The sequence below is a fragment of the Marmota flaviventris genome, chromosome 6 (assembly GCF_047511675.1).
Source record: "Marmota flaviventris isolate mMarFla1 chromosome 6, mMarFla1.hap1, whole genome shotgun sequence".
NCBI lineage: Eukaryota > Metazoa > Chordata > Mammalia > Rodentia > Sciuridae > Marmota > Marmota flaviventris.
In genome coordinates this window covers 75,280,961-75,302,911 of record NC_092503.1, presented here as the reverse complement: position 1 = coordinate 75,302,911, position 21,951 = coordinate 75,280,961, and the positions used below count along the sequence as shown (strand labels likewise).

At 43.0% G+C, this 21,951-nt stretch overlaps 1 protein-coding gene across 2 annotated transcripts in view; it reads left to right on the top strand.

The window, feature by feature from the left end:
- Positions 1-1,074: 1,074 nt before the first annotated feature.
- Nt5e (5'-nucleotidase ecto) overlaps positions 1,075-21,951 on the top strand; it is a 45,382-nt gene continuing 24,505 nt past the window's right edge. The window contains exons 1-2 of one of the 2 annotated variants that reach the window (XM_071613227.1): positions 1,075-1,481; positions 20,645-20,867. In XM_071613227.1, the coding sequence (XP_071469328.1) occupies positions 1,143-1,481; positions 20,645-20,867 (562 nt within the window). In that variant the 5' untranslated portion in view covers positions 1,075-1,142. The remainder of the gene's footprint in view (positions 1,482-20,644; positions 20,868-21,951) is intronic. The other variant, XM_027928280.3, reaches the window with a different exon arrangement.

The following is a 21,951-nucleotide window of genomic DNA, read 5'->3' as shown; positions in this document are numbered from 1 at the left end:
AATACCTAATGGGGACCCAAACTAATTCTCATTCCCATTTCTTCCCAAAGCTGCTAGAGTGTTGGTTATATTTAATTCGAGCCCTGGAATCAATCCAGAGACATCCAGAGGGACATTCTGCAGCAATTTTAATTCAATAATAATGAAATGTTTGTTATATGTATTCCTATTATTGCCTTCCGTCACACACACACACACACACACACACACACACCATCCTTAAAACCTCAAAAATAGAACAGAAAAAAGAGATTATCGGAAAAGCAACAGAGGACAGCAGAGTGCCCAAAGAGCTGTCCGAGAACTCCTTCACTACCCCAACCCCAAGCCCCATGCCCGCAGGATCCGATTAGCTTTCCGGAGCTGTCCAAGCATTGCTGTGCTGTCTTATCACTGAGATTTTAATCGCAAATAAACGAGGGACTGCATCCTAGTGATTTCTTAACTTCTGAGAGACTGCAAATCTAAGCACTTTAGACTTGCTGAGCTCTCAAAACTACACTTGCTGAGCTCTCAAAACTACACAGGGCGTCACATCTTAAAAGGAGCTTTTGGCTTCCGCAGCCCAAATTGCAAAGCGCTCCTCTTTCCTGCCTCGCTTCTTACTCTGCGCCCCCACCGCACGCGCACCGACTTGCTCATCTTGCTTTCCGCCCCTTCTTTTCTCTCTTTTTGCTCTTCAAAGTGAAAGCTCTCGCAACCACAAGTCCAACAGAAATCATACATTCTCGTAGAGAAACCCCCAAGAGGCGAGGATCAGTGAGGAACCCCACACTTGGCGAACCGTTCCAATTCCTTCCGCGCACCGGGGAAACGAAAACCACCAGCAGTGGGGTTGACGGTGCCCAGACTCCCGGGATCGCTGCCGGTGCCCGCTCACCGCCCGGAACAACTTCCTCACTGTTCCTTTAGGCAACTCTTGCCAGCCCCTAGCGGCGCCCCGGGCTCCAGGTGCCAGGGTCGGATCGGGTGACTGCGCGGGCGTGCTCCTAGCCCTCGCGGTGGGCCTCAGAGCATTAGGAGGACCCGCCCCGGCCCCGCCCCTTCAGCCAGGGCGCCTAGCCGGGCCCCGGCTGCTGGCCTGCACTCGCCGGCACTCGCCCGGCCCGCACGCAGTCGCGTCGGCTCTACGCGTCGCAGCCATGGGTCCCGCGGCTGCGCCAGCGCCTGTGCTGCTGCTCCTCGCGCTGGACGCACTGCTGTGGCCCGTAGCTGGCGCCTGGGAGCTCACCATCCTGCACACCAACGATGTGCACAGCCGGCTGGAGCAGACCAGCAAGGACTCCGGCAAGTGCCGCAACGCCAGCCTTTGTGTGGGCGGTGTGGCGAGGCTCTTCACCAAGGTGCAGCAGATCCGCCAAACCGAACCCAACGTGCTATTGCTGGACGCCGGCGACCAGTACCAGGGCACCATCTGGTTTACTGTGTACAAGGGCTCCGAAGTGGCGCACTTTATGAACGCTCTGCGCTACGATGCCATGGTAAGCCAAGAGCTCCCAGGTTAGAAGTCCCAGACCCAGAGAGTTGCCAGATGGACAAGGAGCCGGTGGCACTGCGTGGCAAGAGCTAGACTCTGACCAGTGTGTAGATTGGGTATAAGATTTCAGACTTAAAAGTCTTAAACTGATGTTTGGGCCCTCAGTATGAGATGGGGTTATTTACAGGAGCGGGATCCCTCTCTGCCTGTAGGGCTTTGACAGTTGTTGAGGACTAAGGGCTGAATAGGGCCCTCACGCATTTCTCTCATTTACTGCTGAATTTTTCAAATAATGCCTTATCTCAATTTAATTGAAAGGGAAGCTGAGAGTCAAAGCAGGTCACCAGCACCAAGAGGAAAATAATAAGAATGGACACCCGGTCCTTTGACCCTGAAGCTTGAGCATAATAAACTCACAGCCTTGAGTAGATTTCCGGCTCAGCTACTTTCTCTGTGACCTAAGGCACGTTATTTACTCCCTGTGTCTCAGCCTACAGCCTCAAAGCATTGTCTGTACAGAGTATGGTCTAGGAATGTTTGTTATTTACTGCAGTGTAGGTTCAAAAGAAAGAAACTTAAGAGAGGACCAAAATACTGAAACTCTTGAGATTTTAATAAAATCAGTTTGACAGCAGAGATTTAGGAAGAGAGCCCAACTTAAGAGACAAGTGGCTCTCAAAACATTTAAAGAGTTTAGTCCACCCTCCCAAATATTTTTTAAAATGTGATGCTTTGTTTGTTGGGCCAAATTCTAGAAAAAGGACAGGAAGGGGGTTACACAGTAATAGATAGGGGTAACTGAGAAGTATATATGGTGATGGCTGTTTTAAATCAAGCCATGGGCCAAGTTTAACCTCATGTTAGTCTACAATGAAAGAATTCCACCACACTGTTAAAAACAAACAACAAGCTAGGAACAAGACAACTTAAGAGTTTTGGAAGAGGAAGAATAGAGCAAAATTCCCAGGAATTTGTGAAGTCATGTGTGGAAGGGAAGGGAAGGTGTCCCAGGCTGGGACACAGAAGGCTGACAGTAAGTACACTTTACACAAGAAAAGCTCAGAGGTCAGGAGAACCTCTGGATACTTGGAAAAGGGAGGACAGGAAAAGATGATAGAGGGCATAGTTGTTTAGTCATACCCCCACCCCAAGAAGAAAGCTTATTTTGGAGAGATGAGGGAAGGGGAAAGAGTTCCCTTTGTTCTGATTGTTGGTTTAGAGATTATCAGGGATATCCAAAGCTGCAGCCATTCAAACAGGTCCCTAAATTTCCAGAGTTGGGAGCGGGGTGCTCACCAGCATCTTTGTCAAGAACTCTCTGGTCTCTTTGTCTTGCTATTTCCACAGCTAGATCTTCCAGATGCTTTGCAAACAATAATGCCAACTTAAATGTTTATATAATTGAATTGTTACTAGTTTAAGTCTCCACTTCCTTCCAGAGGAGTAGAATAAACCTTAAATGAGTTTATTTTGATTTCACACATCAATCACAGAAAACAACTTTTTCTTCCTCAGTTGTGTAAGCTCCCTTTGGTGAAAAAAAAAATTGAAGGCTTCCTAGTTTTCCTAATAATAATATTTCACTCTTTAAACCATATTGAGCTCATGATGTTGATCATCATATCAAATGTTGATGACAAGACAGGTGAATCTAGAGTGATCTGCTACAAGATGCATCCCATCTTCTTTGTGAATGTTTAAAATACTTTTTGTGGAATGAAATTACTTTCTTTCAATATTGTTCAAAGTAATTGGACTGGGGCCTGAGGAAAACAGACTCCTTATACAACATTGGCAGGGAGTAAAGTGGGGAGGAGGTTGAATGGCAAGGTTCATGGCCATGTTTTTGATAGCTTTCCATCAGGACTTACTCTGCACAGTTTATGGATGTTTGATAAACATGATTTGACCGGCATAAAATCCCAGTTCTTTTCTTTTTCTTTTTTATACTAGAGATTGAACCCAGGGGTGTTTAGCCACTGAGCCACAACCCCAGCCCTTTTTGTTTTGAGACCCAGGGGTCCCGATAAATTGCTTAGGTCCTCACTCAGTTGCTGAGGCTGGCTTTGAACTTTGCAATATTCCTGCCTCACTTTCCTGAGCCTCCAAGATTACAGGCATTCACCACCACACCCAGCAAAATCCCAGTTCTTGTATTGCTACATCATGTGATACAGCTCTGCTGTATTCCATCTTTGAGTTGTTTGTTTTGTTTTGTTTTTACTGTTATCTTGCTATATTATAATAACCTTCAGGGAATTTGTTGTATTTTGCTACAAACATTTCTCCATTGTAGCCACCTGCCATGTCTCAATTATCAAGAGACTGGAGTTTCGGATCAGGGTGGAAAACGGCTATGAAGGGCATTTTCAGTTTCCTGTACGTGGGATCTGGTTTAGAGAAGCCATCTAAGGACTGGAGGTTGTGGAAGATAAAGCCCCTGGAATCTAGCTTAGTCCCTGAAGTGCCCTAGAGCAAGATCCTCCAGGGTGATGTAGGCTTTCTGGATCTGCCAAGGCCCTGTGAGAGCAGCTGGTATAGTTCTGATAGCTGTGGAGGCCTCAGGGCAAGCCTGGGGATCCCATGCACTCAGCTACTTGGCCGAACACTAGGGGAAGGGTGACAGACTTTGCTAGTTGGTGTGGCTATCTTAGCAGATCCATGAGGAATGTGGAAGACAGAGGATGCACCAGTGGTATATATTAGCCTAGTTAATTCACTGAGCCTCTGTGTTCCTCAACTGTTAAAACAGAAATGATAATCCCTACCATGTAAGATTTCTGTGAGAAATACCTGAGAATAAATGTCAAGGGCCCTATCCTCCTGTGGCTCACAGTAAGCACTCTCTAAAGGTTAGTTGCATATGCCCTGGGGGACAAAGTTGTGAGGAAGAGAAGGTTTGAATTTGGATCTGTCAGTTTATCTGGTTCTGACAGTCTGGCACAAACCACCACCTGCCTCCCCTCCACCATCTTTCCTAAATCCCATTGTCTAACTATTCTTAATATTTACTCATTGAGTGCCTTATGAAATCTCCTCAAAGCACAAAACTGAAGGGACTCACAGAGGTGAGATTCTTGCCCATGGTCTATAAGGAAGATAACTATCCGTGGGTCTCCATGGCTTCCCAGAAGGGTGGCTTTTTATTTACCTAGTTCCTGCTTCTGAGGCTCTGGCTGCTGAACCCATTTTCTGCTCCCAACTGCTTGACCCTGCATCCAGTTTGGGGACCATGTCCCCTGCCTTTAACACACTCGGGGAACAGTTAGACTGAATAGGTCTTTGGCTGCAATTCCCACTTCCTAAATGTGTTTGATTTATATGGCTTTGTTTCTGTGTGTACTTGTAGAACCTTTATGTGCTTATATTTTAAAATTATGTAAATAAACAGTTCTCTTGTTTTATTCTGTTTCTTTTCTTCTAACTTGTTTCTGTGATTCACACACATCACTTTGCATTTGCCAGTACCTATATAACACTGTGTGCAGTGCTCCATGGTGGTCATGCATTTTACCCAGCCACTGCAGCCAATGCCAGTCTAGAGATAGTTTCCCTGTATCACCAGAGAAAAGATTATCCCCAGGAGAGAGTAGCAAGGAGTTCCTTGGAGAGTGAGGAGTATTTGACTCAGGACCAGAGGGTCCTTGACACACATGATAGAAAAGAATTTCAGCATGTGTCCCTAGAGACACAGAGATCTATTTAGGAAAGCCAAGAATACACATTCAAGAGAGAATGCAGGTCATCTTGAGAGTGAGAAATGGGTTTTGGGGGTCTCCAGCTCTTTTTTTAAAGGCAACTGGATGATGGGTGGGCATGAAAAGGTATTTAAGGATGACATCAGTCTGATCACAAGACAGTTTCTGACAGTCTGTTCACTGTGCGGATCCTTAGGCTGATATAGTCTCCATTATCTGATCAATAATAACACTGGAAAGGCACCTAAATTAGCAGTTCCTCAAAATAGCATATTTCTCTTCGTCTTTTTTTTTGGGGGGGGGCTAATTAACAGTGAACAAGGTAATTATCATAAATTGGTAAATTTATGCTAACCTTGAGATTTACAGATTTCCCCAAAATTTGGGAGTGACAGGACTGGGGAGAGATAGACCTGGGAAAGTAGTATGTGGAACTTTAAATCAAAAAATATTTTTCCTTTCCTTGCTCTATGTCTCTTTTCTACCTATTTTAAAATATCTTCTATCCTACCTTACCTGACTCACAAATTAGGCTGCTTCAAATATCTTCCTGCAGGATTTCTTTGATTTCTTTGAGAACTGTACCCAAAAGCAAAGTTGCTGGTCACAGAGCACATGTATATAGTACTTGATTCGGGACTATCACATTTCCTTTCTGGATGACTGGAGTCCCTGCCCACCCTGCAATCCAAGCAAAACATGTAAATCCCTATATCTTTACCTATTTTTCATAGCATAATTTAGCTTTCCTGTTTCACATTGTTTTATCTGTTTTTTTCTAATAACTAATGAACTGGGACAACTTTAGATATGTTGCTTGACTTTTTAGGTTTTCTCTTCCCTAATTGTTCACATCTTCTAGTCTTTTTCTTTAGATAAGTCTTGCTTAGCCAGACATGGTGGTGCTCACCTGTAATCCTAGCTACTTGGAAGGCTAAGGCAAGAGGATCACAAGTTCAAGGCCAGCCTCTGCAATTTAGCAGGACTTTGGAGCTGGGGATGGGCTGAGGACGTAGCTCATTGCTTTCCAACCATGAGTGAGGCCCTGCATTCAATTGCCTGTATTGCAAAAGAAAAAAATGATGTTTGCTTTATTTTTCTTAATTTTTAGCAGTTCTAGTTATTATTTATGATCAGTATTAGACATTGTAATTATCTTCCAATTATGCCATATCTATCATGATGTCTTCCACTAAACAGAAAATCCTTCATTTGGTGTAGTCTAATTCATCTTTTTTTCCTTCTGGTTGGTGCGTTTGAAAGTTTGTGTAGTAGTTTGCTAATTTGAAGTTTGCACCTCCAGCACTACTCACTGGAAATTCAGAGATTGTTACTGTTCTCTTGGCCTTTTAAGAAATAAATCTATGCTGATTACAGTGGCTTACACCTGTATCACAGCAACTCAGGAGACTGAGACAAGATGGTCTAAAGTTCAAGGCCAGCCTCAGCAAATAAGCAAGGCCTCAAGCAACTTGATGAGACTGTGTCTCAAAATTCAGATAAATAAATCAATAATAAATAAATAAATAAATAAGGTTGGGGATGTAGCTCAATGGTAAAGTCCTTCTAGGCTTAATCCCAGTTCCGGAAGGAAGGAAGGAAGAAAGGGAGGGAGGGAGGGAGGGAGGGAGGAAGGAAATCTATGATCTTTAGCTATGCCAGTCCCCTCTGGAGGCCAGCAGTTTTTCACATATGTTGAATCTGCTTGTCTCAGAGGCTCTGTACATGTCTGAACACCTGGAATCCTAAGGAACTTTGTTTCAGTGAGATGTTTCCATTCCTGAAGGGGCAGCAGTATGAGCCACAGGTGTCCAGGCAGGAGTCTGCAAGATGAACCAGCCTAGACCAGAGTGGTGTGGCAGAAATCAAGGGAGGTGAGGTTGTCTAAGTCTTACAGGCCACCTGAGAAGTTAGACCTCTCTTGTTATGGTAAACTGTGGGGTTTCTGAGTAGAAGGTGACTGATGTAATAAAATATGACTATTTGTTCCTGTCACAGAGCTCATAACACCTAAGAAATTTCCTAAGAGTTCTTGGTGTTCACAGTGAGCTCCTTTGATAATACCAGAGTTTAAGCTAATGAGGTTACTTAGGGTAGAGCCATGGAGACCCTCAAGATGGGGCCAGTCACTAGAAAGACCAAATGATTAGAGAATTAGAGAGTTGGAACTTCCAACCTCATGCATCAGCCTCCAGGAAGAGAAGAGCTAGAAACCAAGCTCTGTAAAAACTCTTGACGAAGAAGTATGATAAGTCGCTGACCATACAGAGGTTCCTGGAGGGGAGGCATGCCCTGTGAGGGCATGGGATCTCTGCAATCCACTCCCCATATCTTGCCCTGTTCATCTTTTCCATTGGGCTATTCCTGAGTTGTATTCTTTTATAATAAACTCTTAATAGGAAGTTTTGGAGTTTTGTGCATTGCTCTAGCTGATTATCAACCCTGAGGTTGGGGTCATGGGATTTATAGCTGGTCAGTTAGAAATATGGGTGGCCCAGGCAGGCCTCTCTCCTGATATCTGAAGTAGGGGCAGTCTTGTGTGACTGAACCCTGTAACTTGTGGGAAATGCCAAATCCAGATAGTGTCAGCATTGACCTGAGTTGTTCAACAACCAGCAATGTTTACAGAGTATTGGAGGATTGGTCCACGTGAGAAAAAAACTTCAGCTATTTAGAAATCAGTTTGAGAAAATGAACAGAAATTAATGGGAAGGGGAAGACACCAGAAACTGGAAAGAGACTGAGAAGCAATCTGTGGGTGAGGTGACAAGGACCACATTGTGGTGATGGCACAAGCCTGAATCCACTAAACTGGCTTCAATAGGCAGGTAGCATGGCACTGAGCTACCGGGTGCCTTGTGGGTAAGACTGTCTGGATCACATCTTCTCTCTGCCATGTGGAAACTATGGATAGTGAGCGGGTTATTTAATGGCATGACACCTCTGTTCCACATGTAAAACGTTAAGTGATGGCGGGTTGCAACCCATAGTTTGCCGTGGGATTTAATAGAGCTGATAATGCATGCAAAGTTCTTGGCACAATACCAGCCCACAGTCAGATGTCAGGAGTGCTGGCTATTCTCACCTGCTGTTGGCAGAGGTGGCCCAGGAAGTATGTCTTTGACAGATACCTAAGGGGGTTCAAGCATGGGGCTCTGGGAAAGTCAGCAGGCTTTGATATTACCATACAGGGGTGTGCTTCCACTACTCATGCTCAACCTCATCCTGATCTGTTTTCTGTTGCTATAACAATACCCAACACTATAAGGTGGGGGAAAAGGATTTATTTTGATTCACAGTTCTGAAGGCTGGGAAGTTCAAGATCAGGCTGACTGCATCTGGGGAAGTTCTTCTTGCTGGGTAAGGCTGTCTGCAGGGTCCTGAGGCCATGCAGGGCATCCCCATGGCAAAAAGGGCTCATGTTAGAGACAGAACCAAACTGGCTTTTGTAACAGATCCACCCTCAAGTTAACCCATGAACCCATGAATGGATCAATCCATTCATGAAGACAGCACCCTCATGACCTAATCACCTCATAAAGGTCCCACCTCTTTTTTTTCCCCCCACCTCTTAATACCTCACAATGAAAATTAAATTTCACTGGGAGTTTTTGTGGGGCATGGAAGTCGTTGCACCCTCCAATAACTGAGGACTACTATTTCAAGCACTTAAATATAATATAAAGGCTTTTCCTTGGACTTACTGGACGTGCCTGGTCCTTGTGGAGCTGGGACAAACAGAAACAGTGTAGAGGGGTTTGAATGGGTGTCAGGACACAAGGGTTTACTTTTCAGCACTTCTACTCATCATCTGTGTGAATCGCTGTTGAATACCTCATCTATAAGATGGGAGGGTTGGAGAAGGTAGTCTTTTGATGTTACTTCTCAGCACCTCTGTCCCTGTCTAGCCCTTTCTCTTGTCTCTAACTGCCAACATAGCTCAGCTTGTCTCGGAACTTCACTTACACACAAATCTAAGTTTGTTTGACAACTTTCCTATTTCTCTTCACAGCTACTTTTAATATGTTCTTTTTTTTGGGGGGGGTACCAGGGATTGAACTCAGGGGCACTCTACCACTAAGCCACATCCCCAGCCCTATTCTGTGTTTTAATTAGAGACATGGTCTCGCTGAGCAGTTTAGTGCCTTGCTGGCTTTGAACTCTCAATTCTCACGCCACTGGGATTATAGGCATGGACCACTGTGCTGGACTGTTTCTCTCTCTTCTCTTCTCTTCTCTTCTCTTCTCTTCTCTTCTCTCTCTCTCTCTCTCTCTCTCTCTCTCTCTCTCTCTCAATCTCTCTCTCTTTCTTTCTTTTTCTTTTTCTATTTGTAGAAGGTGGGGATACAGCTATTTTCTTGTGGAGAGAGTGTTTGGGTCTTTTCCCAGGTACCTCCAGTTGTTCCCTGTTTCCAAATGAGGCGTCCCAGAATGCTCTCTATGCAGTGTTAATAGCAAAAATGATGGCATAAGGAACAGGAGGAGAAGCAGCCCAGTTTCCAGCCTGTGGTCTTTGAGACTCATTTATTCATTCAGTCACAGATCTTCATTCAGCACTACCATGTGCCAGGCTTTGTGCTAAGTGCTAAGGATGGTGAATAAGACCTGCTAGGGTGAAACCTACTGTTCAAATTATAGTAGATGCTGCAACACCCATTTGAATCCTTGATAACTACACGGAGGCTGGGTAAAAACTTTGAAGGAGACAGGGAAACATCATAGCATAAATTATTGAATTCTAACACACATGGGAATGCTCGAGGTAAAAGTCTGGTCCATAGAAGATAAACATGGGGGCCTCATTTTTACCATCTGTGCCCAAATCATCAGGGAGCAAGTTTCTTCTTCTCAAATAACTAATCCCTACAAAAGAAGTCACTTTACATTCAAGTGTTGCAAGGTCTCTCATATGAAGGAAACTCTTAGAATTACTTCAATAACAAAGTCCTGTTTGGGGGAAAGCAAATTAGCAACGCTTGTTTGGGAAGCTTGACAAACAGTTATTTGTGGCAATCATTTTTTGTTTGATTGGCTTTTGGTTTTCAATTTTGTTTTGGTTTTCCTCAGTGTTAAGAATCAAACCCATGTAATGGGATTTTTTTTTCAAGAATGGGAAGTAATTATTCCCCCAAAGCTCAAACTTTAGAAGTTGCCAGTGTCTAGAAGTTTGTGGTTTCACGCCTCAGAGATGGGAACAGATCCCAACAGGGGCTGTGACCACAGGCCTCTGCTTCTTTTGTTCCCGTCTGAGTCCCAGACTCTGGGGTTGGATGAGACTGGGCTCAGGTGGGTGGGTTGGGGTGGGGTGGGAGAGCAAAGGCACCTTCTCAGTTCATCTTGTCCTTGTCCTAGCATCTGTGTTTTATTAACTAAAAATGGGAAAGAACCAAATAAATATTGTACTGGGAACTTTCTGTACTTCACTCACAAATACATCTGAATGCTGTGTAAATTCCTTTAGTGTTTTATTTCCTTCAGCTACATAACTAGAATTTGAAAATTATCTTAACACTTCTTTTCTCTCACTTGAATAATTGATTCAATATGTCATCTGAACATTAGCGGGAATCCTCTAATCCCTCAGAAAGGTAGTTAAACCTGTGGGGACCTAATTTAGTTGAGCAGAATTTCTAAATGTAACAATGACGTGCACATTTTGTATATTCTATATCGGTTCTTTTCAATAGATACAGAAAACATGAAATGCTTTCTGTTCAGTATTTGTTGGTTCAATTTTACAGCATGTATTGGTGAGCAGGTAAACTAGGTTGAGCCCAAGATCTTTTCTGCCATTCCAAGGCAACACGCCCTGACCCAGAACTGTGGGCATGAGGGCAGCCCAGCATCAGAAATAGCCCACAGTGGATGGGCACAGTAGCACACACCTGTAATCCCAGCAGCTTGGGAGGCAAAGGCAGGAGGATTGCGAGTTCAAAGCCAGCCTCAGCAAAAGTGAGGCACTAAGCAACTCAGTGAGACCCTGTCTAAATAAAATACAAAATAGGGGATGTGGCTCAGTGGTTGAGTGCCCCTGAGTTCAATCCCCAGCACGTCCCGCACCCATAAAAAAGAAAGAAATGGTCCACAGTGCAAGTAATACATCAATCAAACAAACATAATTTGGAATCCTTCCATCTTAAAGATGCTGTTGAGTGCCCCTGAGTGATTGGCAAGTGAGCCCCATTGTGTAACAGTCTAGGCTCTCTCCTTAAGCCTTACATTATAGGGCTGACTGTGCAGCCTCCAGTCCTGAACAGATGAGCTGGTGTATAAGTGACTAGCCAAATAAATGTGCCTCAGGTTTCTCACATATAGCTTTTTGACATTATTACAATTGATTTCTGTAGATTAAAAAAAAAAATTTCTTCTTCTCCAAATCATGCATACTCCACAGCTCTTAAATCAAGTCTTCTTTGTTTCCTGACATGCTTAATCTTCTTATCTTCATTCCCTCATTCATTTTCTTTCCCTCAGTTGTTTCTACCATTGATGTGATTTGCCTGTGAACCTTCCCTGAGCAACCACATGTAGTTGAAGCTTGTCCTCTGAGCTTGATGAGCAGCACGTGCCTTCATCCTCACACATATTTCTTCCAACAGTTCCCATGGATTATGTATACGTGGGTGGAGGGGGCGGGGGTTGTGCTAAAGTTATGCTCACTCCCTGTCTGCCCTTCTAGCTTCCTGAGGACAAGTGCTGTGGCATTGTTACTTGCCTTCTTAGAACCTTGTGAGAAACTAGCGAGAAGTTAAGTGATTCCCATCTCTTCCATGCACATACATTAGCAGCAAATTTAGCAGAGTAGTTAAGATACTAGCTGCTAAAACCTCACTTACCTTTGCTCAAATTTTAGCTCTGCCACTTGCCAGTTGTAGGAGCTCCGTACCTCAATTCCCCATCTATAAAAAGAGGAACTAATAGCATGCACCTTACAGCTTATAAGGATTGAACGAGTTAATACACGAACTAGACGGAACTCACCTTGTGGTAGCAGTCTGAACTGCTAATATTTCTTTTTGCCTTTGAAAAAAAATTTATTTTTTGAAATTCCTTTATTTAAAAATTTTATAGTCCTCTGGGAACAAAAGACCAAGGCTATGAAATGTCCCCTTTCTGATTCAGATATGGGTGTCCTTTGATAGAACAATTAATTGGTCACCTTACCAGATTTCTTAAAAAAAAAAAAAGACTTTGACAAAGTTTCATCTTCTTGCTAACTTCCTCTGTGAAATCAAAATGATGTTCACATACACACACACCAGCAGTGCACACAGAACAGTTCAACAAACTATCCCCCCCCCAAAAAAAATGTTCTCCATTCACTAGAAAGTGCTAGCAAGATATTAGTAGAAATATGAAGGTAAGTTGCAAGTTTAAACATGGGGAATGAAAACAAGAGAACCCGGGCAACTGTCCAGAGAGGGTTGCTGGGAGGTCAAGCTGCGAATTGGGATGTAGTCGGCTAAGCTTTTCACCTGTTTCCTAGCAACTTGGTTTCTCTCATTTTACCACAGAGATATGGCCATTTACCAAGTTTATTTCATATCCTGCCATCTGAAAAGGTTTAATGCCTCACACAGCAAATCATAGAGTAAAATAGAGCCGGTGGAGTGAGTGGTTTTGTTACTCATTCAGTAAACATCTGCTGGCGACTGGTGCCAGCTGTTTGTCTGGTGTCACCAGGGGTCCAGGGACAGTTGATGTGTAAACAGATGGCTACAGCCCGGACAGGTTCTATTAGGGATGAGTGTGCAAGGCACGATGGATGCACCCAAGAGATGTGCCATGGATGTACCGTGGAGATCTCCAGGAAGCAGCTCAGTGCATCTGAAGGATTTAGTGTTTCTGGAACTGAGGGCACCTGAAGTTTAGGCAGAAAAAAATGATGCAGCTCAGAACATTTCTGGGAAATCAGGGAGTGTCTGTGTGTTATCCAAGGAGTTGGGACTTATTTTGGCGGGAAGCAGGCAGCCCTGGGGAGACTTAAAGCAGGAGTTAGAGGCAGGCAGGGCTGTGTTTTGAGAAACTCATTCTGTTGTCCTGTGGTGATGGGATTGGAGCTGGATGGATCTGTGGCTGACGGACTGGCTAGATGACTCAAGAGTGTCCCAGGGGAGGGGTGACACAGCAGAGCAGGCAGTAGGAATGTGATAGAGAGGGAGACCACTGAGGGGTGAGGCAGGATGAGAGGCATCTGGCCTTTTTGGCTGTGGGGTGGGAGGATATTAAAGGATAGGGCTTCTCAATACTTCTCTCTTTCTCCATGTTTCCAACACCTGGAATGATATGAGTCTTGAGTGTCTCCCCCGTGGGATCACTGTGATAAGCATTCTCTGCCAGTGGTTGACCTGACAGGGGACTCTGGCCAGCGCACAGAGTGGGGTGGGGAGCTATGATGACAATGGAGGAAAGGAGCAGTGACTACAAAGTTGCTGCAGTCAACTCCATAAAGGATCTCCTGAAACAAGAAAAGAGAGAGGGTATCAGGTGTCTATTCCCATGTCCCCTCCCAGGCCTGCATGTTTTCATAATGTCTGTGACCCACTTTGCTTTGTTTCAAGCTGGGAGGCCAAACGTGAAGAGGGGAGTCTTCCCAACATTTGGAAAAAAATTTAAGATTTCTGATATCACTTGGAATGAAAGTTTTGCTACAGATCCAGGCAAACAGACCAACGGGGCTATATCAGGAACTCCTCAGAGATAGTTCGCTGAGCCCTCCTCACACCTATATTTGTTTGGGGACATACGTTGCCCAGCTGAGAAAGCAGGCTCTGTCTGAGACAGTCTAACTGCTTCTCGGCCTTTGAGGTTTGCTCAGCTTTAGGGGCTTTGTGGCTTGCTTGCCTTTTATGGTTCAGTTTCCTGCTAAAATTATTTTTCATTTTTCTGTGGTTATTATGCTTCCTTATCAAAGGCTTTCAAAGTAGAACCCTGCATGGTACCTGAGACAAGAATGACTATGTTTTGTAACCCTTTTTTCTCATTACAACACACATAGAAAATGATATTGTGTAGAATTTTGGCCACCTAGACCAGAGGCTTAAAAACTAATAACTCCAGAATTGTTTCTTTTTACTTGTTTTTTCTCCCTACCAGTTACTTATTTACTTCTTCATTCATTCAATGAATATTCACTGTGGATTTTCTTTTAGATACATTTTAAATGGGCTTGGGGGATGAATTAATGCATTGTTTAATTATTTAATAATAGAGAGGTTTTGGGATCAACACCTGTAACTGATGAAGTCAGAAGATTTCTCTAAAATATTCCAGAATAATAAATGACTTTCATGGAAAGCAATCCAGTGGCCACCGGCCTGTGTCCCCTTTTGCAGGCCATTCCAACCAGCGTCAGGGCTCAGGCCTTGATCCTCATCCTGCATCAGCCACCAGCTCTGACCTATTCTCACCTTAAGTGTGTTTGTTTCTCTTATTCACACCCTGAGCTGGTTCTCACCATTTCTTCCTGTCCATTTACTCGGTAACAATGTGAGACTTTATTTGTAGGTGAAAAGAATAGATGGATAAATGGCAGCTCCACCTGAGCAGACCGTGGGAAAGAAAAAACATAGATGTCTGACCCACTGAATCAGAGGACAATGTGGTCAGGCAGCAGAGTTTCAACATGACTGCTGCCTTTGGTTGTACATCCCATCCATGGTATCAAGTCAGAAGGACTTTTTTTTTTCTTGTTTAAAAGTGTTGCCTCTAGTATTTTTTTTTTACTTGCTAAAGATCTATTTTACTGTTATTAAAAGCCAGGAAATAGATAACAATTATTTTCTTAGTGAATGGATAGAAAATAATTTTACCTCAAGTGCCATTTCTAGTTGGTTGATATTTGCTCCCCTGCATTGTCTAGATAGGAAAGGATTGTGAGGCTCCTTCTAAACTCCATGGGAAAGACCAGCTCAATCAATTGGTATCTGCCATGGACAGGAAAAAAGTTCAGAGAGTCAGGTATCTCTCATTTAATTTGGCATCCATAAGATAATGGAATGCTTTGGGGGATGGGGGTTAATGGGAACTGAACTGAACCCAAGGGCACTTTGACTAAGGTGCTGAAGGTATTGCCAAGTTGTTAAGATTGGCCTCAAACTTGCAATTCTCCTGTCTCAGCTGGGATTTCAGGCCCAGCTTTGAATTCTATTTTGAATTATTTTTAGTATATAGTGTATTGGAAACAAACAAATGGAGATGTGATCACCTCATAATTACCTGGGTTTTTTTTCCAAGTAAGGACATGGGTTACTCCTAAAAGGAAAGTAGATTTTTGCCTGTAACAGAACTCATGTGGATTAAAAGCCAAACTTTAAACACGAGTTGTCCTTTATTCCTAATTGCAGGGTTTTTTTTTTAATAACCAAAACAAGAAACTTGGCATCAGAAGTCTTAAAATAGCCTCATTCCTCTGTTGGTGAATCATATGACCTGCTAGGTCTTACTCTTGGTCAACAGAAGTTTTTTCCAAAGCTGAAGAACTTTCATAAATTATCTATATTCAGTGTAAATTTTAACAAATATCTGCAGAAGGTGTTAGAAACATCAGACTATTCATTTAACAAGAGGATTTTGAGTCACAAAAGTATCAAATATTTTGTTCTTCACATTTACATTTTTTCTTTCTTTTTTTTTTTTTTTTGATACTAGGGATTGAATCTGGGGGTGCTTAACTACAGAGCCACATCTCCAGCCCTTTTTATATTTTGTTTAGAGACAGGGTCTCCCTGCATTATTTAGGGCCTCATTAAGTTGCTGAGGCTGGCTGTGAACTCACCATCCTCCTGCCTCAGCCTCCAAACTGCTGGGATTACAGGCATGGGCCAATGCACCTAGCTTACATTTTTTTTTTTATGAAGAAAAATACATTGGTTTTAATTCATGAATTCTAGGGTAACTTAACAGTATTTCATTAATTATGTTACTTTGTATTATAATGTTACTTTAATATCTGTATTTTATTTTATTTTTTTAAACATCAGAAATTTATTGGTTGCTCAAAACATTACATTGATCTTGACATATCATATATCATACATTTGTTTCAAATGTGGTATGAATTCTTATTATTCCCCCATGTACAGATTGCAGGATCACGTTAATTATACAGCCACGTTTATACATACTGCTACACTAGTGTCTGTTGTATTCTGCTGCCCCTCCTATCCCCTTCCTATCCCCCCTCCCCTCCCCTCCCCTCCCCTTTGACTTTACATGGCAAGATAGTGTTCAGCTGGGCTCAATGGAGAGTAGGGAAAGTTTCTTTCATGTAAGAGCACCAGGGGTTTTTTTGTTTGTTTGTTTTTCTTTTTCTATAGTGTTTTAGGCTTTGTCCTGTAATAAGAAAGTGGTGGGGGCAAAAAGCCAGGCCTGGAGCAGATGCTCATGTTGTATCTCTGTGATTCTGGTGTTGGAGATATTGAAGGCCATTTTGCTAGGCTCCACTCTTAAATTTCAGGAAAGTGCATTTGGTGAAATTTAATGTTGGTAGTTAAAAATATACAAGGTTGTTATACGGATAAAATAGGGTTAATGAATGAATGAGTCAGTATTAGAAATGCAATGTTTGGAAAGCAAAAGACAAGGGTGAGGAGAAAGAGAATATGATTTAAGATCATGGAAATCCATTGCCTAACATGATAGTTAAACAATAAATAGCAAGTACAATTTAGCTATAAAAAATTTACAAGCACACATGAATAAAGTTGGGTGAGCATTTTTTAGAGAAGACCAAAAAAGGAGGAACAAGAGTACAGTCAGCCCTTTCTAGCTGTGGGTTCCAAATTCATAGATTCAGTCAACAGCCTATTAAAAATATTTGGGAAAAAATTGTGTCTGAATATGTACAGATATTTATCTGGCCATTGTTCTCTAAATGATAACAACTATTGAATAACATTTGGCCTCTAATAGGTAATATAAGTAATTCAGAGATGATTTATGGGAGGATGTGCATAGTTTATGTGCAAATACAAAGCCATTTTATAGAAGGGACTTTTCTATGAGGGATTTTGATATCCTTTAGGGTCTTTGAACTAATCCTCAGTGCATATTGACTATATCTACTCTGTGTATGTAGGGTTTTTATTGCTTTATGTTCTTCTTTTAGGTGGTCTTTTTCTGGTATATTTTCGTGTTATTAATAAAATAATATCAATGAATAAGTAGATCCATCTATTTAATCCTTTTCTTGAGTGCCTGCTGTGTGCCTGCACTTTGGGGGGACTTGATATAACTAGGTGAGTGGCATGATCCTCCTTCTGAAGACCTTATGAATCATTAAGTTCTAATAAGTGCAAGAGAGGAAACATAGGTAGGAGGAAGTCAAGATGAGGATATGAAAATACAAGTGTCTAAAGAAAATAAATATTTATAGAGGGAATTTTCTGCTGCATTAATCTTTGTACAAAAATTATAAAATTGTAGGAGAAAGAAAAGATATATAGACTGTTCTGTTCATTGGCCATTGAACAATGCACTCTCCTGTGCTCCAGGGACTGGTGGGTGTCAGACTACCCAAGTGGGCAGGTAAGAAGTCTGCTGGGCTGCAGAGGGATGGGGTTGAAGAGAGGAAAGACATCAAACTTTGCTATTGCTGTGTGCCGGGCCTTAGGCAAAGCCCTTTCTGGCCAAGCATGGAGGTTCAGAAATGGAATGGAACAGAAGTGGTTCTAGCCCCAGCTCCACCACTTACACTTGTGTGACCTCCAACAGTTCCTTTAACTTCTCTAAGTCTCAATTTCTTCATCTGTAAAATGAGCCTGGCAATAGCAGTACCAACCTCACACAAAATCAGCCTTTCTGTAGAAAACCTTTTGTTATTGTTGTTGTTTTAGTGCTGAAGATTGAACCTAGGTCCTCCTGCCTACTAGGCAAGTGCTCTACCACTGAGACACACCCCCAGCCCAGATCACTTTTCATTATTCTGGCATGCAGCAAGTGTCTAGTGAATGCTAGTTCACTTTAATTACCACTTTCATTTTATTCATTCATTACCCTTTCAGAAGAAACTGCCAGAATGTGCCCCAGGCCACTCACTGTTCATAAGTGGTAAAGCAGCTCTGCCTGGTTGCCTCACACATTAGGAGGCAGGTGTTAGAGATAGCCTGCAGGGGAAGGCGAGATCAGAGCTCAGAGAGCCTCTGAGCCTCTGGATGTTGGATTTCATACAATAGGTGCCTCTGTGGGACCTTCAGATAAAGAGCGACAAACTCAGATTTGCAGTTTAGAAAGACTATTCTGGCAGCAATATAAAGAGTGGTTTAGAGAAGGGAATGGAGATGGCTGAAAGTCCAGCGAGGAATTCATTGCCTTAGACCAGGGGGAAAAGGCACTGACTACAGTGAGGCAGGAGCAATGGGATGGACAGAAACAGGAGCATTTAGGGCAGGGGAAGGAAGCAGATAGGAGGGGAAAGAGGAGGGAGAAGGAGAGATGAGTTGCTCCAGGCTTTATGGCTTTGTTGACTGGGTACACAATGGCACCTTGGACCCAGAAGGCAAATCTCCTAGGAAGGGGCTTTGAGCTTGGCGAGCTTGGGGTACTTTGGAGCCACTGAGGGGAAATAGTCAGTTGACATACAGATCCAGAAATTGGGAGAAAAGTCTGACTGGAGAATTTACTTTTGGGGTTGAAGGTATGAATGTGAATGAGATCATTTAGTCTTTCTGTCCACAGCATGGAGCACCATGGATCAGGGCTCTTCTCCCCACGAGTTTAGGAGGAAAAAGACAATCAAAGTCATTATTTCCAGGAGACTTGTACTCTAGTAGGGTGGTGAGGAGAAGTCATTAAATAAGTAACAAATAAGTGAAAAGTGTAACTTCAGCCATTTCAAATGCTAGGAATATAATGTTACTCACAGGTTGGATAATCTTTTATGAAGAACAGTAGAAACATTCACTGCAAACAGAACAACCATACAGTTAAGCAACATAATTACTATACTATAACAAAGAAGATTTATTCCACCATGGGGAGAAAATTTTCTGTGCAAAGAGAGCACCAGAAGAAAAAAATAAACAACCCCCCGAAACCAATTTCCTAATGCTAGGAGAACCTTAAGTCTAGATCAGTTTTTAGGAAGGAACTTAATTAGGTAAGAGGAAGAGATAAAAATCAGTAGGTCATCAGAGATGAGGGAAAAGGCAAGTTCAGAAATTCAGAATTTACTAGGGGAGGCAGCTGTGTGGGAATGTACAGATGTTGTGTTGCTTTCTCTGCAGAAACATACACCCATGGGAATATCTGCACAACCCTTTAAGTCACCGGTAGTCATTGGATGCCTGCATGCCACAAGAGGGGACTATAGTGCTGAGCAGGACAGAGAGGGTGGACCACGGTGGCTCAGCACCCGGTCCAGCCAGGAGACAGATGTAAAAGAATAACTCTACAAACATATCATTGTGGGGTGTGAAATTTGCTAAGAAGAAATGGGTGAGGCTGAAAAGAATATACTCTGGCCCTTGTTAGCATAAGGGATTGCTAGCCAGCCAGTGCCTCCAGGCTTTGCCCAGCTGACCCACAAAGACAAGCAAAACTGGATGTGATATTTACGTTTGAGATTGTCTGGTTTGAGTACTAAGTCAGCAGAATCGTCTAAGCAAGCGTGTGAGTGCCCAGGGGAGATGGGTGTATCCAGCAGGCAGTGGAGGAGAGTGTTGAGTGCTCTGGGAAAGGCAGATGGCATGCCATGTTTCATAAGTGCGATCCTGTATGGAGAGGGTGCTTGAAATCATCCCTGCTCCCTGTGAAGCCTTGTGCTCAGCGTGGGTCCAGAACCTGCTGAAGGTCACATGGTCATTTCAGCATGAAGTTCATTCTCAAGGTGAAGCTGCTGAGAACGGAAGAAAGGGTGGCCTGGAGCTGATGGAAGGAAGAAGCCAGTGCCACACAGTAAAGTGTGGGGATGCTGGATCCTGCTTCCTTCCCAGAACTAGAGGACCATGGGAATCCCTGGGAAGAAGCAGCTGTGGGAACCTGGGGGAATGAAGGCCTGGGAGATGTGACCAGGAAGGAGGCTACTGGTCTCTGCTGACAATTCTTTTGAGTTGCCTCTTGACGAGTCCTGTTCGTGTTAAGGGCTAGGTCTGAAATGTGGTTCTATGAGAGAAAACAGAACACGAAAAGGCAGGGCAGAGTCAGGCATAGGCAGACTCTGAAGCCCCCTCAGATCAGGCACTGGCGAGACAGCTTCAACTAGCTCTCCAGTGACCCTTGGGCATTTTGATGGCACCTTCATTGATGGGCTGAGACCTGGGGGAGCAATGATAGACCTGCTCATGATCTGAGTGTCCCTGGTCCATTCCAGGATCCCTGAGTGAAATCTTGGAAGTATCTGGCTGCTGGGTTTGTCTCATAGAACCTAGCTAGTTTGGGGAACCACTAGGCTATAATATTTTTAAAGTATGTTTTTATTGGAAATTCCAGAATACCTAATTCTTTTTGTTTTTTCCCCCCTTTTATCTAGGCGCTGGGAAATCACGAATTTGATAATGGTGTAGAAGGACTAATGAATCCACTCCTCAAGGAGGTCAACTTTCCAATTCTTAGTGCAAACATTAAGGCGAAGGGCCCATTGGCATCTCAAATATCAGGACTTTATTTGCCATATAAAATACTTTCTGTTGGTGGTGAATCCGTGGGAATTGTTGGATACACTTCAAAAGAAACCCCTTTTCTTTCAAATCCAGGTACTTTCTACTTTTATGCACATGTGATTTAAAAATAGCTGGGTTAAATCAGACCTTGGTAGTATTTTTATGGATTGTAGGAAAAATAAGAACAACTGGGCAAATGATGTACTTAGGATGACATTGAGTCTGTGTTCTAAGTTACTTCTTAAAGACATAATGCCTTCTGCTCAGTGAACTCTTTGTTGACATAGAAAGTATCTTTGTTTAATTCAGTGCATTCAAAACTACAAGTGAAGTCTGGCAGGGGCTGTTCCTAAAGATCTCTGGCCCCTAATCAAGCCAAATGACCCACGCATCTACAGATATATAACTTGTATTTCTAGCACATTTAATTATTTTAATTAGGCAATGGAATTCCTGCAATGTAATTCTGCCTGTGAGATAATAAGTAAGATGTTTAATGTGTCATAAATTGGTAAGGCAGTGGAGAAAATTGAGCAGGAAGGAGAGGGCAGGTGTGGGCAGGAGCATATACCTTGTCATTTTAAAGGGACTCCCAGAGAAAGACTTAAGAGAGGGCTGACCAAAGAGCCTTGGGCTTCTTGGGGTAATCAACAAGAAACAGGCTTCTCATGTTAGACTATGGTGGCAAAGCTGTTGCAACTCTTGATTTTTTTGGCGGGGGGTAGGTGGGTACTGAGGTTTGAACTAAGGGGCACTAAACCACTGAGTCACATCCCCAGCCCTATTTTGTATTTTATTTAGAGATGGACCTCACTGAGTTGCTTATTACCTAGATTTTGCTGAGGCCGGCTTTGAACTCGCAATCCTCCTGCCTCAGCAACCCCCCCTCCCCACTGAGCTACTGAGATTTCAGGTGTGCACCACCACACCCAGCTGCAACTCTTGATTTTTAAATGTAGCTTATAAGTTATGACAACACAGCAAGTCCAAACCAACTGTGAGTGGCTAATTTTCAGATTGTCTGGTTATGATGTCAGCAGTGTTGTTTATCTTCAATGATAATTTGCACATGTGGAATTGACATGCAGTTAGGACTCCACAGAAGCATATGGAAACTCCTGAACATCACAGTGTAAGGAAATGTAACAAGGGATGCATTTTTAATAGTCTTGTTGCT